The sequence below is a fragment of the Acanthaster planci genome, linkage group LG02, assembly GCF_054643075.1.
Source record: "Acanthaster planci isolate LZ-2023a linkage group LG02, COTS_SCS, whole genome shotgun sequence".
Taxonomy (NCBI): Eukaryota; Metazoa; Echinodermata; class Asteroidea; order Valvatida; family Acanthasteridae; genus Acanthaster; species Acanthaster planci.
In genome coordinates, this window is record NC_141778.1 from 29,317,667 (window position 1) to 29,333,382 (window position 15,716).

The 15,716-nt window shown below is 41.2% G+C and overlaps 2 protein-coding genes across 3 annotated transcripts; one reads left to right on the forward strand and one right to left on the reverse strand.

The window, feature by feature from the left end:
* The first annotated feature begins 222 nt into the window (after positions 1–222).
* Positions 223–882, forward strand: LOC147800115 (cannabinoid receptor 2-like). The gene has a single exon (XM_087130042.1). It carries the CDS (start codon positions 223–225, stop codon positions 880–882), a length of 660 nt encoding a protein of 219 aa, XP_086986168.1.
* Positions 883–2,927: 2,045 nt separating this feature from the next.
* On the reverse strand, positions 2,928–12,924 carry LOC147800116 (E3 ubiquitin ligase Rnf121-like). 2 transcript variants are annotated; one of them, XM_087133746.1, is made up of 6 exons: positions 12,824–12,924; positions 12,453–12,588; positions 9,052–9,098; positions 7,455–7,596; positions 5,766–5,920; positions 2,928–3,294 (listed from the first exon to the last, which is right to left on the reverse strand). In XM_087133746.1, exons 2-6 carry the CDS (start codon positions 12,528–12,530, stop codon positions 2,943–2,945), a joined length of 774 nt encoding a protein of 257 aa, XP_086989872.1. In that variant the 5' UTR covers positions 12,531–12,588; positions 12,824–12,924; the 3' UTR covers positions 2,928–2,942. The 2 variants fall into 2 exon arrangements, with proteins under 2 accessions (XP_086989872.1, XP_086989871.1); XM_087133745.1 differs by lacking the exon at positions 12,824–12,924 and having other exon boundaries at positions 12,453–12,815.
* Between the last annotated feature and the right edge of the window lie 2,792 nt (positions 12,925–15,716).

The window sequence follows — 15,716 nt, forward strand, 5'->3', positions numbered from 1 at the left end:
ACAATACTTAATGCCACCCAGGGGGATGTCAGTCACACAAACTGGCTGACGCACCAGGTGCGGTACCAAGATCATCCTGGGCTCGCTGACCCTCAGCGACCTCCTCGCCGGGCTGTGCCAGGCCTTGACACTGCCCGAGCCGTACATCGGAGCCTAGCTGCTGGGGGGTTCCTCTGTGTGACAGTCAAACTGCTGCTCATCACTTCTTATTTCATGGGCATCATGTCTCTCCTGCTCCTGACGATTGACCGCTTTATTGCCGTTGCCTTTCCCCTGCGGTATCCTCAGCTGATGACCACGCGGAAAGCAAAGACTACCGTCTGCATCACCTGGGCTGCCTCCAGCATACTGGTTATATTCTTGTACGGGGTTTACAATCACAGTGTAGTCAGCCCCCAGCATCCCAAGATATGCCACCAGACGCTAAATGGCTGGAGAATATATATTTCTGCCGTGCTTGTTATACTGACGCTAGTTGTAGTCACCATGCTGTACACGTGTATTTCTCTCATTGCGCATCGTCATGCCCGCGACATTGCCACCGTTAACCGTGTCAGACAGGGCATCCAGCAGCACATCAACGCAAGAGGCACGGTCACCATCCTCATCATAGCCAGTGCTCTGGCCATCACCTGGATATCGTCAATTGCCTTCTTCCTGACCTCTGAAAGCAAGTTCTGGGATTACGAGACCACTGCACTCACTGACGTTTTTGCATTGTCTAATGGCTGGCTGAATGTTGTCATCTACTACCTACGGAATCCATTTCTGCGTCAGGCGCTATGCGATCTGCTGTCTGCCAAGCCTAAGGCCGAGACTGGACACCGTGCTACTGCTGTGCAGAACTTATTTAAAATGAGTACAGCAATAACACAGCAATAGAGCGGCAGTTGTGCTAATCACCGAACTTAAATAGAGCAGTGTCATGCCACTGCCATTTCAAACGACGATAGCGCGGCATACTCTGTTGAACTAAAGGGCTGGCCGTGCCAAATTCCACTTGCTGAGCCAAACTGCCCTAAACGCCATGCTATTGCTGTGCTGATCTTTAAAAATTGAATTATTTGAGTTCGGTACAGCAGTAGCATGGCCTATCTGTCCCTGTCTGTTCCAGAAAACCTCACCTACCGGTATACATGTACATGTATATCTCTTGAACTCATGAATATGTATGATCTCTACAGGTACACTCTAGCCCTAAATTACCCCAAAATGAGGCAAGACATTTTTATGGAGAACTTCATTCAGTTTGTTTAATTAATTCCTTTGTGCTTACCCATACATGTATACATGTATGGGTACTTTTGTCTCAACACAAATTTATGCACACAGCATACATGTAGTGCAACAAATAAAACCTCGGGTTTAGTACTTGATGTTGAGTTACATGTAGTCAGCGGACTTGGTTGAGAGGTCATGCCACATTTCAATTAGCACAGTGAAGTTGAAGGGGGAACGCCACAATTATCTTACAAAAATTTCTGGCCATTCACCAGCGTGGAAGTAACGGTGGACTTGACCCAATCTGCTTCTACAATGCACTGGCAAATACATGTACATGTAGGTTGTCTGAACTGAAGTCTGAAAAGTGGGCGTGGTCAAGGAACCCCTCAAAGCTGTTTATTTTCAAGCATCAGTGTAAAACCAGAAAACTGGTTGCCCCTTTATGGAAACTAATTTAAGAAAAAAAAGAAAAAGCTTAGAAATAAACAAATCAAGTCTGCCACAAACTACAAACTTTGCTTATATCTGGACTTACAGTCACCTACATGTATTTTGCAATCAAGGTGTGCAGTCAAAATGTCTTTTATAAAAGCCTAACTGTGCGAGCACGTTTTTATGCCTGCATTTTTTCAAGATGTAGTATTTGTAAATGTATAGTGATCTCTGTCTTTGATATGCACACATTTTTTGGTGTAATACATTACTCATAGAGAATATGTGGTAGGCACTTCACATGCACATGTACTAACGTTATTCCCCTTTGAATCGTTACATTTGTCAAGTCTGTGTTTAATAAGAATGTAAATCTTTGGATTTTGCACCGTAGATTGAAACCCTTAGTTTGTAAAAATGCATAGTTAGGCAGTTTCTGCACTTTTTAAAACTTCAAAAGCATTTGATGAAAGTTTTGGTGATTTAGTCAGAGAAGCTGCAAGAGACAAGCTTCGTACATACAGGTGTGTACATGCACAGGTGAAACTGCCAACAACTTCAACATAGAAAATACATGCAGCACCTTCCTTTTTCTGCAAATAACGCCCTCCTTTGTCAGGGCTTTAACCACTACAAGCCGGGTACTCCGAAATCGGAGCCGTATGGTTTATATGTGTGGCCGGGGTCTCCGAACTCGGACAAAGGAAACAGGGCCCTGTAACAAAAGACCGTACTCCGAACAAAAGACCAGGCTGCTGGGCATGACCGGCATTTTTCACTCTCAAAAGTGGTGATAATCCAGCATTATTTTGAAACCATATACCAGGGTTTGGGGTATTTAGAGCAAGCGGATTACCACCGGGGACAAAAGCTCTCCACCACCGCACCAATGAGTCACACAGCACCGCTGCATGCTAATCTGGCCCCTATTGAAAAGAGGTCAGCAGTGCACTGAGCCAGGTTCGTGAACAAAAGACAGTTGTATAACACTGCACAATCTGGGCTCTGTTTACAAGGCTGCAGGCCTGGCTGAAATATTCGGGCGTCAATGAAGGTCACCTGTCAACTTAGAGTAGTGCCTGAAGATTACTCCGTGCGGCTATAAACGACTGTTAAATGGAATGATAAATTGTTGAAGGATTTTGAAAACGGAAAAAATGATAGTCATGCCGGCCCAGCATCCTCAACGTTGAAAAATGCCCCAGCCCGAAGTGGTTAAACCTTTTTTCCTTTTTTAAATGGAAATCGGCATCTTCTGATTTTTTTGAAAGGTGAAAACTTGAAACTCAGAACAGCTCCGGTGGAATCGGAATGGTTGGCAGGTGTGCTGAGACCAGGCACACATTCAAACTCCATGTACCTGATGGGTGGCTAGGAAACTCAAAGGTACATCTAAACCAACAACTCACCCCTATGCGAGCCGCCATTTGCTCCGAGCATATCTCGGCGAAATCCCGCCCAAGCACCCCGTAGTACAGTCCGTAGAACAGCAAGACCAGGCCAAAGTCCATGGACCTGTCGGTGCGAATCAGGAAGAGCAGGTTGAGGTTGAGGAAGGTGCACATGATGACCGTGTACCCGCAGACACCCAGAGCATAGCTGATCTTGTAGATTGTGTAAAACCACTTGTACACAAGTCTGCAGTGAGGAAAAAAAAAAGACAGTGGACGTAAATTCTGTTGCGTGGTTGATCAAACCAGTGGTCTAAAAGGAAATGATCAAGGAGTCGAAGAAATGGGCAGGTTTGATCAGCGAAAATTCGGTTGGATTTGCCAGGTGCCTGTTATCTATTTGCATAGGTTAGCAGTCAAATTCTACAACCGGTTGCAAATTTGTGGCTGATCAAACTGACCCTTGAGGCCTGGCCCTAACCCTTCAACATCCACCAAACCCCAGTGAAGACGCTTTGGAGAATTTGCAGGATTTGAAAATATGCACGCACATTTAGTGCAAAATATATAGGCTTTGATTTCTCTTGCGCACACAAAGCACTGAATATCTCAATTCCTGTACGTGAGCTCCTTAATACTAGTAGTTAGTGATCTGACAGTAAGAGGTGCCACAGTCAGTATCGTTTGTAAGAACTTCTTTAATTGGGTTGTAAAAAATTATGGTTAAAAAAAAATGTTAATGACATTTTAAAAATTGATTTTTTGAAAAATAAATCTTTGAATGAATTGTCTAAAAGGCCTTTGGTCCGAAAGTTCAAGACATGTAACAACATGTGATGACAGAAGGACTCACTGCTGACTACTGAGGCAAAGTTGTTCATGTTAAACTGCTTATTTCTAATCAAAAAATAAAGTTTATGAAGTACAGTAACCTAGCTGAAATACACACTCTTGGTATGAATAACCTGTATATGCAAATTTTAATGATAAAACAAGATGATAAAAGGCCAGTCTTTGCTTCTTCAAATGGGATAAAAACCCTAGTACATGTACAGGCAAACACATGTACATGCCTTATATAACATTCCGAGAGACTTTAGTAAATACGTATCTTTGGTGTTCCGTTTTTCATGATATATGGCAATACTGCCACATCTAAATGCATACACATGTACATGTATGTGTAAATGGAATGGCTATTCCATAAAAAGGTTCTTTCAAATGAAAAACTGAAATGACTTGCGCCTCTGTCATACTGTTGAAACCATCCATAAGCACGCATTCAAAATTTCAAATTACAGTACAACAAGCTCCAAGCAAAACTGTCTGTCTTCATTTTTCTTGAATACTTTTCTTAATAAAAAACTAAAGGTAAATAAAGATAAATGTAAATATGTGTAAATCTTTCAAAAACATCAGTGTATTAAATTCAGCCATTTCTTCCTTTCAAATACCTGAGAAAAGCTGATTTTAAACTGATTTCAAAATTTTGTTTAGTGATTTAATTCATGATTTCAATCATTTAATTTTATATTGAACAACCTTATTTCTCAAAAAGCAAGCATTGACAACCTGAGGGCTTCCAACTCTGGGTACATGTATTTCGTTCACACACTTCTGGGCCATTTAGCATAGAGGTGGGTGGCTCCACTCGGACCCTGGGCCCAGATATTGAGTACTTTTGCCAGGGGTATTTTGGGGGAGTGGAGGAGATAAACAATAGACATCCATGGCTTTTAAAGATTTGTGAATTTGAAAAGAAAATTGTCCAATGAAAATCAAGCTGACACAGTTTGGTTCTACCCGTAAGAAAATTTTGGAATCCATAGAGGAATATGTATACATGTACAGTATATTACACCTTGGACTGGTATTGATGCTGCAAGACTGATGTTAACATTGCTGGCCTGAGCGGCTTTGGCTCACTGAGACACAATCATTATATAAGAAAACAACTCACTTCTGTGAGTGACACTTTATCCCAACAAATATGAGAAAAGACCACAAAAGCATCCACTTTTTATGGAATGAATGAATTTCTATTTTTTTTCCTGGTTTGCACTGGGATAAAAATACACGTATGTGTAAAATGACCTAATGTTGGGTTGGAATAAATATATTTTTATGTGCCTGATTATTTTGAATAATTATTATTTGAGCTATTATTTTCTCTTTCAATTAAACTTTAACCCTAACCTCAAGGCCTTTTTGCTAGGCACCACCCTCAATCCTTCGAAATCCTCCATTCATACAAAAACTTGCATTCAGCCACAATCTTCCCAAGTCTTCCAATCTTTCTTGAATATGCTCCTTCGAGGGGAGCATTGAGGTGGGTTAAATTTAAGAAGACAAATTGGGTACATTATGAATATTCAGATCAAAAAGATAAACATTTCAGTACTCGATAAAAAAATGAATACTCGTAATATTCAGCACAGGCCTACAATAGTGTAACAGTGGAATATCTACATGTACATGTCCCAGATCTATCTTTTCAAATTACAGTGGCGAGTTCAAGCAGTGAACCACTGGTTGATTTCGCCTGGTACCCTGGACATAACTCATGCAGAGGTTACCAGCAAAGAATCCACCACAAGTTGACAAATGGTCATCACTTGAACTTGGTGGAGATTTGATCTTTGCTGTTTGCAGAGAAGCCCATTTCAAGAAGTGACTGGTCCCTCTTTGGCTCACTGCAGTACAACGCCTTTGGCTCACCTTGGTGTTGTTCCGGGTAAGGGGTTGCGGGTGGCCTTGTAGGAGATGAAGGCTGTGATGAGCGAGAAGATGGTCCAGATGACCAGGAATCGCCACCAGTGGAGAGTCAAGCAGAAATAGACCGGTATTGCCCACATGCCCACCAGCGTAGCGATCTAGGGGCATAATAATAATAATAATAAAAATAACAAGCACTTGTAAAGCGCCATCTATCTAGCAAACTATTCCGAGGCGATGTATTATTATCTCTGCACACTGGGCTCACACATCATCTGAACATTCCTGAAACCATGTCCACCCCAAACACAGGTCTTTCTTAATAAAGCAAAAATAATTGTCTTTATTTGCACAATGATGTTAGTAATTCTCCTTTGATTGATTGGTGAATTGTTGATCAACTTGCTATGAAATTATTTGTCCCAGCACATAGCATAAGGTGCATAATATATACATAACAACTGGGGCCTTCAAATCCCTGCTACACATAGATACAGTTGAACCATGAGGGTACTTTAACACAGCTCTTAACATGAAATAACAACAAACACAAGGCAACACTCTTTTTCTTATAGCTGAAGCCAATTTTTGAGCTCGGTTGATGCTGTCCACACAAAGAAACAAATGAAATCAAATGACAAGAGCCATCTTGTAAATCAGTTCTTAGCTGGCTTGCACTGAGCAATCCAAGGTCACTCTTCTGGAAACCACAAACCATTTTTGTAGGAGCCACCTGTCATGGGTTCCCAGTTTTGAATGAAGAGGGGGCTTGCGGTTACACCATGCGGATAGATCTCTTTTGGAAGAAGTGTGGTTCTGATAGGAACCGTTCAGTGCGAGTGTGAACTTGACATTTTGACCAGTGAGCTCTGGTCGTCCTCAGGAGTGGAGTTTTGTACAACAGCCATTCAAGGCTGACAGATTGCCTATGAAAATTTCTCTGGAACTTGTCCCGGACAGGCACAGAGCTTCATGCAGATGAAGCAAGAGGCTCCTGCTACAACTTGTCCTGGACAGCATTTTGAAATGGGTCCCTTGAGAAATTTGAAGAAAGTACAGGACCACTGTTGTACACGAAGGTATGTTTGTGGGTACCCCATGGAAGCACCTCATTCATGGGGAAGCCATTTTTTGTATCTTGTTCCCTGAATCTATCAAATTCAAGGTAAGCTGTTCAGTGGGGTGGTGACAGACTATTTTATGTTCCAAACCACACTTTAATTTTTTAAAAAAAGTTATCATAAACAAAATCGGGCATGACTTTGTATAAACTTCTATTTTGTCACTTCCCCCCCCCAAATGAAAAGGTTTACCTCACCTTTAATTCAACATGGCTGACACATGAATACAGTTGACAGGAAGAAATGTTGGTGCCGAGAAGAGCCACTGGTGGGGAAAGATCTTGGTGTTTCAAACAGCGTGGTCTGTTCATTTTCAGGAAACTACAGAGACCTTTTCTTACCACTAGCTCTTCTCAGCGCCAACACCTCTTCATACATGTACATATGAAAGAGACTGCTTCCACGGTGTACCAACAAAGATACACTGTACCTCCCTGTATACTACTCCACCATGCAAAAGCTTTAAACATGTTAAACAACGCTTGTGGGAACACCACTGGCCTGAGTATGGGACTAGGGCACAGTCTGGTGTCCAGACCCCCTCAGCAGTAGGTCTAGGCTTTTAACAGACCTGGTACGATTTGAAGTGCCTGGTCTTCCACTGGACCAGTAGGACTTGTGCGACGACCAGCGTGGCGATCAGGATCAGGATCATCTCTGCGTGCATGGCCTCGTGGCCTTTGTGCTTCTCGTGCAGACGCTGGTGCTCTATCCTGACAGAGGGGCAAACGGAGACCAAGCAGGGTTACCATGGTTAAGCTGTGCTGCATACATGTACATACAGAGTTGAATCTCCCTAACCCTAACAGTCCTCAATCCTTCACCTGCTGGAGGACTGAGGACTGTTAGGGTTAATAAAAACACTGCTAACCCTAAACTGCCCAAGGGTTGCTGGCCCTAACCTTCCCATTCACACAAAGTTAAACACCCATATGGGACTTGGTGCACAGAGGCTGTTGGACTTTGTTTTTCTGAGGTATGCCAAACCCAATGCAAAAGTCAGCTGTTATGGGCCTACCAGACCTATCCCCACAGAATTAAACACTTTACTACTGTTTAATTCTGTGTGGTTGGGGAAGGTAAGGGTTAATATGACATTCTAGAAATTTTCTTTGTTCATTCCTGATCATCCAAGGTAATGTGTCTGAAGGATCTCTTTTTAGTGAGGTTTGAGTGTGCTACATGATATGTGTAGCAAGCACAAAAGACTGGGAGATGAATGCTGGCTACCAGCAAAATGAACACTCCTGACCAACATGGCTCGTTTCAACCAGTGGGTGGGTGCTTCTGCTCAAGGAAGACTTAAATGCTAACTGAATAATTCATGGTTAAAGATGGAAGAACATTTGCTTTATATAGCTCCCAAAATTGGTCCACATGAGCAGCCCACTGTGACTAACATGTCAAGTTAAGTGCGCATAAGCTTTGGGCCTCAAAATATGGCGGTTGGTGACTTCAATCCCTTAGTTTTGATGGGCTACCCAATCCTTGTGAAGAGATCCCACACACGTGTAACGTTAGGTGGCTCAGACTATTCATCAATATGCTTATAAAGTTTAGATTCCAACCACAGTTCAAACCAGTTTAACCACTTCCTGCTGGGGATTCCGGATCCGGACACGTATGATTTATATGCGTGGCCGGGGTCTCTGAACTGGGACAAAGGGAACAGACAGTCCTTTACGTGTTTGTAAGTGTTCAGTAAATGAAATCAGGAATTTTTAAAGAATTTTGAAAACAGAATTTTAAAAAAATTTTGAAAACAGAATTTTTAAAGAATTTTGAAAACAGAAAAAAATGATAAATATCCCGGTCCAGCATCATCAACATTGATAACTGTATCGACAGGAAGTGGTTAACAGCTGTGCACGCCCCCTAGTGAACTTTTGTGGATGAGCTTAAACAATCTTTCAGTAACGAGTCCTGCAAACTGCAAGATCTGACAAACCATTTTGTACTTGTGTTGTTACTGAGTTTCTTTAGATGCCCAGTTGTAGTCAAAATTGATATGAGAAAAACCTGAATTTCATAGAAATAAGTTTATATGAGCTTATATTTCAGAAAAGCACCATGTCTCTTTCATACATGCTGATATTGAGCTGAAGAGCAACACACTTTGCACAGCTTGCAATAGTGCATGATGTAGAATTATGTAAAAATCAACTTACTTCCATCTTTCCTTCTCAGACAATTTGGACAAGTCAAGAGGAACAGTCTAGAGCCAAATCAAATAGAGAAACAAAAATCCAAAAAATCAGTTAGTGGACTTGTAGTGTCAGGGATGGAAAGGTTGGCAACTTCACATGCAAAATGAGCTCTTTCAAAGGCAACGAAACAATGCAATAATGCAAACTCGGACACAAATTTCATATCAGATAGGCTGACCATGCCATCTGAAATGGATGCAACTTATCCAAAATGACTGCTGATTTAGTGTAGCTCAGTAAGCGCTGTCAAACTAGTTCAGCAACCTGCAGATGTTCTGATGTTTTCGGTAGTGAGCATACATGGACAGGTGAAATTTCAGCTCATAAAATGAAGTGGATGGTAGAAGGGAAATATTCTACTTGTTTTTTTAATACAAAACACTGATGACAAGAGTTTTTCCAATTTGAATTGGAAATTTCTCTTTTCTCCACAAAGTAAACTTTACCACCATCATTGGAATCTCCAATTCCCAAAGAATCCTGCAAAGGAAGTACATGTATTAGACAGTTTAAAGACTATTTTGGAGGTCAAATCTGCAGATTCCGATTCAGGGTGCAAGTTCTTTTGAGTGCAAATCAATTGATGGCACACAAGGCCTATGGAAGGTTCTGAAACCCTACTATCACGGACCATGCAAAGAAGTGATTTATAGAGTCCTTGTTACTCAGGCTAGGGAAAGAGGCACATGGAGGTGCCCTTTGGTATTCAGACATGTCAGAAGTACTGTAGTGTCCACCTGTATGCATGTACATGTACAGGTACAATGTACATGTATAGAGTGCCCAGTCATGCCAGTCACTGAGCATACAAATCATGGGTAAGAGTTCCACGTATGGAAATCACTTATTTTCCCTGTTAAACAGTGGTTTATTAGCTACATGTACCAGAAAGTGATATCAATCAAAATGTAAATTGTGCATTTACTTTGAAAATACCCTCATAGGGTTTGTGCGCACGGAACTCCTTCCCAATTAAGTACATGTATTTATCGGCCTACTGCCTGACCAGTGTCACATGTAAATTTCACAAAAAAGAGAACATGTACACGTACATGTGCCAACCTGTGATGTGTCCAGTGATAGGCCTACTCTTAAAGGGTAGCTACAATCAATGTTTTCAATTAAAAACCTGAAGAGTGAACTTTTGGGCCTTGGTGAACCTAATTTTCAACTTTGGTTTCACTGTTTCAAAGGGTATTATAATGTCTTTTTGGTTTTTATGCTAACCCCCCCCCAAATTTCCGGTTTCTGGTCAGCACGCATCACTGTAGACCTGCACGTCAGCAAAAAAAAAGTTTTTATTTGGTATAAAACAATGTCCCCAAGCTCCAAAGTTGCTTAATAGACTGGAATCCTGCTAACTGCATAATTTTAACATGCTTTTGATGGGGTATGGTTGAGTAGTACATACATGTACGTCAAATAAAAGAGTCCTTCCAGTCCCCCATAAATTTAGTCGGGCACTCTTTTATACATGTACATGTAGATGACATCATTTCTGAATTATACATTTATATCTGGGAACCATACAAACGAGGTGGTCTTATGTCTTGTGTACATTTACAAACTGAAAATGCTTTTAAACAGTAAAAAAGTGTGGGCCAGTCTACATGTATTTTAGTGCTGGTAGCGGATGGTGTGACGTGTGCCTGCAGTCGAGATGGACATCGCATGTTACACATAAATCATTTCCCCCCCCAAAAAACCAAATGAGGGTAAAAAAAAGCCGCATTGCCGCACCGCTTTGGGAGCCAGTTCCTGACCAGAAACCCAAAACTTTTTTTTTTGGCCTAATGAGCATTTTCATATTCATAAGCAAAACTGTGATGCCATCTCAGGAAGAAGCCTCAATGTTACATTGGTTTGAACACAAAAAAGTCCTGCGTTTTTGTAGATTTTCCTGGTCCAAGTTTTCTCTTCTTTGCTGATTCATTGTTGTTTATGTGCATACTAATATGAAACCATCAATCCCTCTCTCAGAAATGTTTGCAGTTAGTAAATTCTTGGGTTCACAATATGAACAGAGTACCTATGCATTAAACCATGGCTTCCCTCGATGATTTAACAGCAACAGCACCCTCAGTTGTCCGGAAAAGCATGGACAATTTTAATTGTTTAAAAGCACGCAATTTTCAGTGCATTTAACCAAACATGTGCTAAATACATGTAGTTTCCGTACATGTACATTGAAGAGGAGTTTGAGTTCAAAGATCCAGAAAAATCGTCTCGAAGAAAAACTCATTGCAGCTACACTTTAATATATCCTGAGGTGAGGTGACCCCAAATGTGACACACTTTGATATTTCTGCATGGATCCAGTGTCTTGCCAGAGCAATATTTTTACCTGAGTCAAATTTTATCTTAAGTGAAAATTCATCAAAATCTCAATATTCCAATTCAAAAATCTGAAATTTACTCACCCACTACAAGGTTCTGATGAAATTTTGTTTGGATCAATTTTCCGATTTTTTTTTCTGAAGTGGAAAATGGACTTTCAAATACATGTAAGTCCAAAAACATGAAAACAATTTTCAAACAAATGTGGGGTGAATGTGTGGTTAGGTACATGTACATGTAATATGTAGCCTGATATACGACAGTTGTAATAGTTTACTAGAATTGGACAATTCTATAGAACTTCATTGACCCTCCTTCTGCTGTAACAGTCACAACCAGTCAAAAACTCCTTCCACTTTTCCCTTTGCCATGTTTGCAGTGCATACATGTACATGTACATGTAGATATCATGTGATCAGATTGCATCTTTGCCAATGTTTGCATAATATGTAGGAGGGTTCATGTTTAGCATGTTTAGCATGTTTAGGGCCTAGCCTACACTAGCCTACATGTACATATATGTGGGATTTTCTGAGATTTTTATCAAGTCTGCCATGGTAGATAACACTCAGCTGAATTCCTGCTCAATTTCCAGCATGTGCATGATGTGCCCACACCATCTTTCACTGTGTTTGTTAAATTTTGGATGAAATTTCATGACACCAAATTAAATTGTTTGGAAAGGACAGGTTCAACACCCAAATGAATTAAATGCTTTTAAACGAGAGGTCTGAAAACACCAAATAGGCCTATAAGGGGATATCAAGCATGTCAAGTGGAAGTTGAAATGCAGGAATTGCGCCACACTGGGGTAGTCCTACTTTCTAGGGCTACATTTTTTTACGAACTAACGTTAGGCCTATATGTTAGACAATGTTTCTAGACCGGGTGGTATGTCCGGAAAATGGGCAGATGGACAGCAAATCTTAAACGTTCCTCTTTAAATCAAACTGCATTATTTATCGAAAAAAAAAGGAGTCAATTAAATTTTCGTGGGTAAATTCGGTGAAAAAGATGATACTTACTGGTTTAACTATGTTTATTTCATTGGTATCTGGTTTTTTAATGTCACTCTCCATCTTCAATTCAATAGGTTCCGCCATTCTGTTCTCGCATGGGTCTCGCAACCACTAGCCTTCCACACAAGGCGAAAACCGGGGGCTGGAACAGAAAAAGATCACCCAACAAGGCTAAATGCAATACAGTCACAGTTACGCGTACTGTTAACGCTTTGATAAAAGGATAGTAAGGCATGCGATTGTTCGTCCATGCAACGTGTCTTTTCTCCGCTGAGCTGAGGCGGAGGGGGTTGCACTCGACTTCCAGACATCTGCACATACACGACATAACGTACATGTACATCTGCTCTTGACTCCCAGACATGCACAAATCGTACCTGTTTTGTACATGCAGATGGTCCGTGATGTATGCCAGCTATGGTTGAACTACACTAAATACGCGCTCATACAAAACAGTGCAAAGTCGGTCAGAAAGGGCGCCGCCTGGTGACCTCAGGAAGAATATGGCCTTGCGTAGTTCACTTGAAATTCAAGTATGACCAGTACAGAACTACATGTATCACAGTATCATAATTATTTTTTTCTTCCCATCAGTCATACCGCATTGGAATAATTCAAGGCGCTGCCTGAAACGATTGTCAACATAACCCAACGAGATCCGGCTGCTGAATATCATATCTTTCAAGGGCATCACCAAATTTAGATTTTGTAGGTCTGCGACACGCCTAGGCCTACTCTAGTGGGATGCAGATGAGCTTTGCTGGAGTACCTCACTGTAGATGTAGAATTATGGGCATGGCCAGAACTCCAGTCTTTTTTAGTAGTAAAACGATGCGCTCAGCTTTCAATGTAGCCGCTCATCTCTATGCAAATGAGCTAGGCTCCGATCCGGGGTATGGGTTCGAACCCCCGGGTCTGAGACAAAAAAGTATTTCAAAAATGGAAAATAATTAAAAAATAACTTAAGTGGCTGCACAAGTATCATTGTAAATAATTTATGTCATGTAATGTTTCATCATCGTTTCCGCGTGTGCGCAAAAATGAGACACTGAAAAAAAAATCCCAACTTGTCTACCCCCTGGAAAAATTCTTGGATCCGCCCCTGAAAGCCACACAGGTTGGAGCTTTTTGTGAACGAAATACCCGAGTTGGAAGCCACAATTAAGTCTCCAATCCGTGACTTATCTGTATGATCGGTCCCGAGGATTACGCACCGCCAACTGTAAATAACATTTGGATCATATCACAAAATATGCATGAGCTCGGGAGTCGAATATATAGCCATTTAGTGGAATGCACCCTTGAGGGGTTTAGCTCGCTCGTCCGGAGCTGTTTATAGTGCCAATCATACTCAATTAGATAAGTCAGCAGAATTTTATGGACAAGAAAAAAAAGAACGAAAAAAGAAGAAGAAGAAGAAGAAAAAAAAAACCCGGAGGAGAAATTTGCGTCAATGCAGATATCACGATATCTCTGTGCTTTTATCCGCTTGTAAATTTGGTTCGACGTTCCTATACATTATAATTATTAATAATAAAAGCAACACTGAACAAACCTTTTACATGTGAAGTACATTAAGTTAAACAACCATGTGTGTGTTTGTTTCTAACTTTCAAAAGTAAATAAATCGAGAGACAATCAGCGTTAGATCAATAGACACAATTTATTCCAATTATTAATACTGATGTTTTTCGTCAAGAAAGAGAAAAAAAAAACAAGGAAAACCGTTGTGCATTTGTATCAATTAGACCGAAGTATGTTATCTTTCGTAATAGCATCTCGAGGGAATGGAATATCTTATTTCGAGGGAACAAAATATCGTATTTCAGGGGGAACGAAATGATTTCGAGGGAACGAAATAATATTTCGAGAGAACGAAAGCAATATATCGAAGGAACGAAATAGCATATTTCGAAGAAACGAAGTAATACTCAGAGGATACGAAATAATATTTCGAGGGAACGAAATGATTTCGAGGGAACAAAATAACAAGAATGTTCATTGTACCTGTCCCCTTAGGGGCTCCGTAGTTTTGTGTGCGTGTCAAATAAAAACAAACCAAACATCCCCTTGTCAGTCTCAAGCGTAACATTGTCTTCATCTTCAAATCATAAAACAGCAGCATAACATTTCTGCCAAGTTTCGTTTCCTATTTTCTCATTGCACTTGAAACTCACAGGAGATGGGAAACACTGCTCAAACACCGTATGTGGCAGAGGACCAACACCGGTCTCCTGCTGACGTTGATGATGCTTCTCCAGTTACTTCAACAAGAAACATTAATTGATGATGGCGTCATCTCACTTATTTCGGCTACCAAGGCTGCTAATACCATTCCTCTTTCCCGGCCACCAATAGGAATAGCGGTATTCCCTTTCCTGTCCCTGCAGAGGATGTTGCAACTCTTCTTCAAACCAATAATGGAAATGATGGTACATGCATTTACTCTCCCTTACACTGACTGAGGTTGATAATACTCCCTCCTTCCCAGACCTTCCCTGTCCACTGCCAGAGTTGACTGTATTACCTCACCCATCCTTCCTGCTGAGGTAGATAGAGCGAATTCCCTTACCCACTGACTACTTCCCGCAGTGATGTTATCATCTCTCCTGTTTTCCCAGCTGAGGTTGATGATACCACCCAGCCCACCATCCACCTCCAGGGTTAATGCCGTTATTCCAACTGTCCCTCCTGCTGCTGATGATATCTCTCCGCCCCTTCAAGATATAGATTGAGCTTGAGGTACCATGTTCGAAATCCATCCTTTGTAAGATTGTAAGATGACAATGCTGTGGATGATGGTACCAATACGCCTCCTCATGCTACTGAACCTGAGGTTACCGCCCCAATGTCTCCCTCCGAATTGAAATGAAGATACCATTCCTCCAAGACCTCCTTGTCAGGATAATAATGCCGCTTCTGCGCAGTCGCAATTTGAAACTACAGGGTTAGTTCTCTAGACAGAAATGAAGACTCGTCATGGCTCTTACTGGTTCAAGAGATACAGCATGGATCAATAAGCCTTTTGCGAGTTAAATTTGAATGAAATCTGTTACACTGAGTTCTTTAAATTCACGTTAACATAACAACGTGAAGCCTCCATGCTAGGGACACTGTTGCTATACCTCGTGATTATGGGCAAGCTTTTCCTTAGTTACATAAGAAACGAATTGCCTCAACTCACTGTTTGCAATGGATAAGAAGGGCACAAAGGAACCAGTCCATTCCAAGGATGGTGGTCGCTATGCAAAAGCTTGCCCCGAACCACAA

Excerpts from the sequence above, each read along its gene's own strand:
- LOC147800115 (XM_087130042.1), top strand. The coding sequence starts at position 223 with ATGTCTCTCCTGCTCCTGACGATTGACCGCTTTATTGCCGTTGCCTTT.
- LOC147800116 (XM_087133746.1), bottom strand. The coding sequence starts at position 12,530 with ATGGCGGAACCTATTGAATTGAAGATGGAGAGTGACATTAAAAAACCA. Across the intron at positions 5,921-7,454 it reads GGCACTTCAAATCGTACCAG|ATCGCTACGCTGGTGGGCAT; the intron begins GTCTGTTAAAAG and ends TTATGCCCCTAG. Across the intron at positions 3,295-5,765 it reads TTACCCGGAACAACACCAAG|ACTTGTGTACAAGTGGTTTT; the intron begins GTGAGCCAAAGG and ends TCCTCACTGCAG.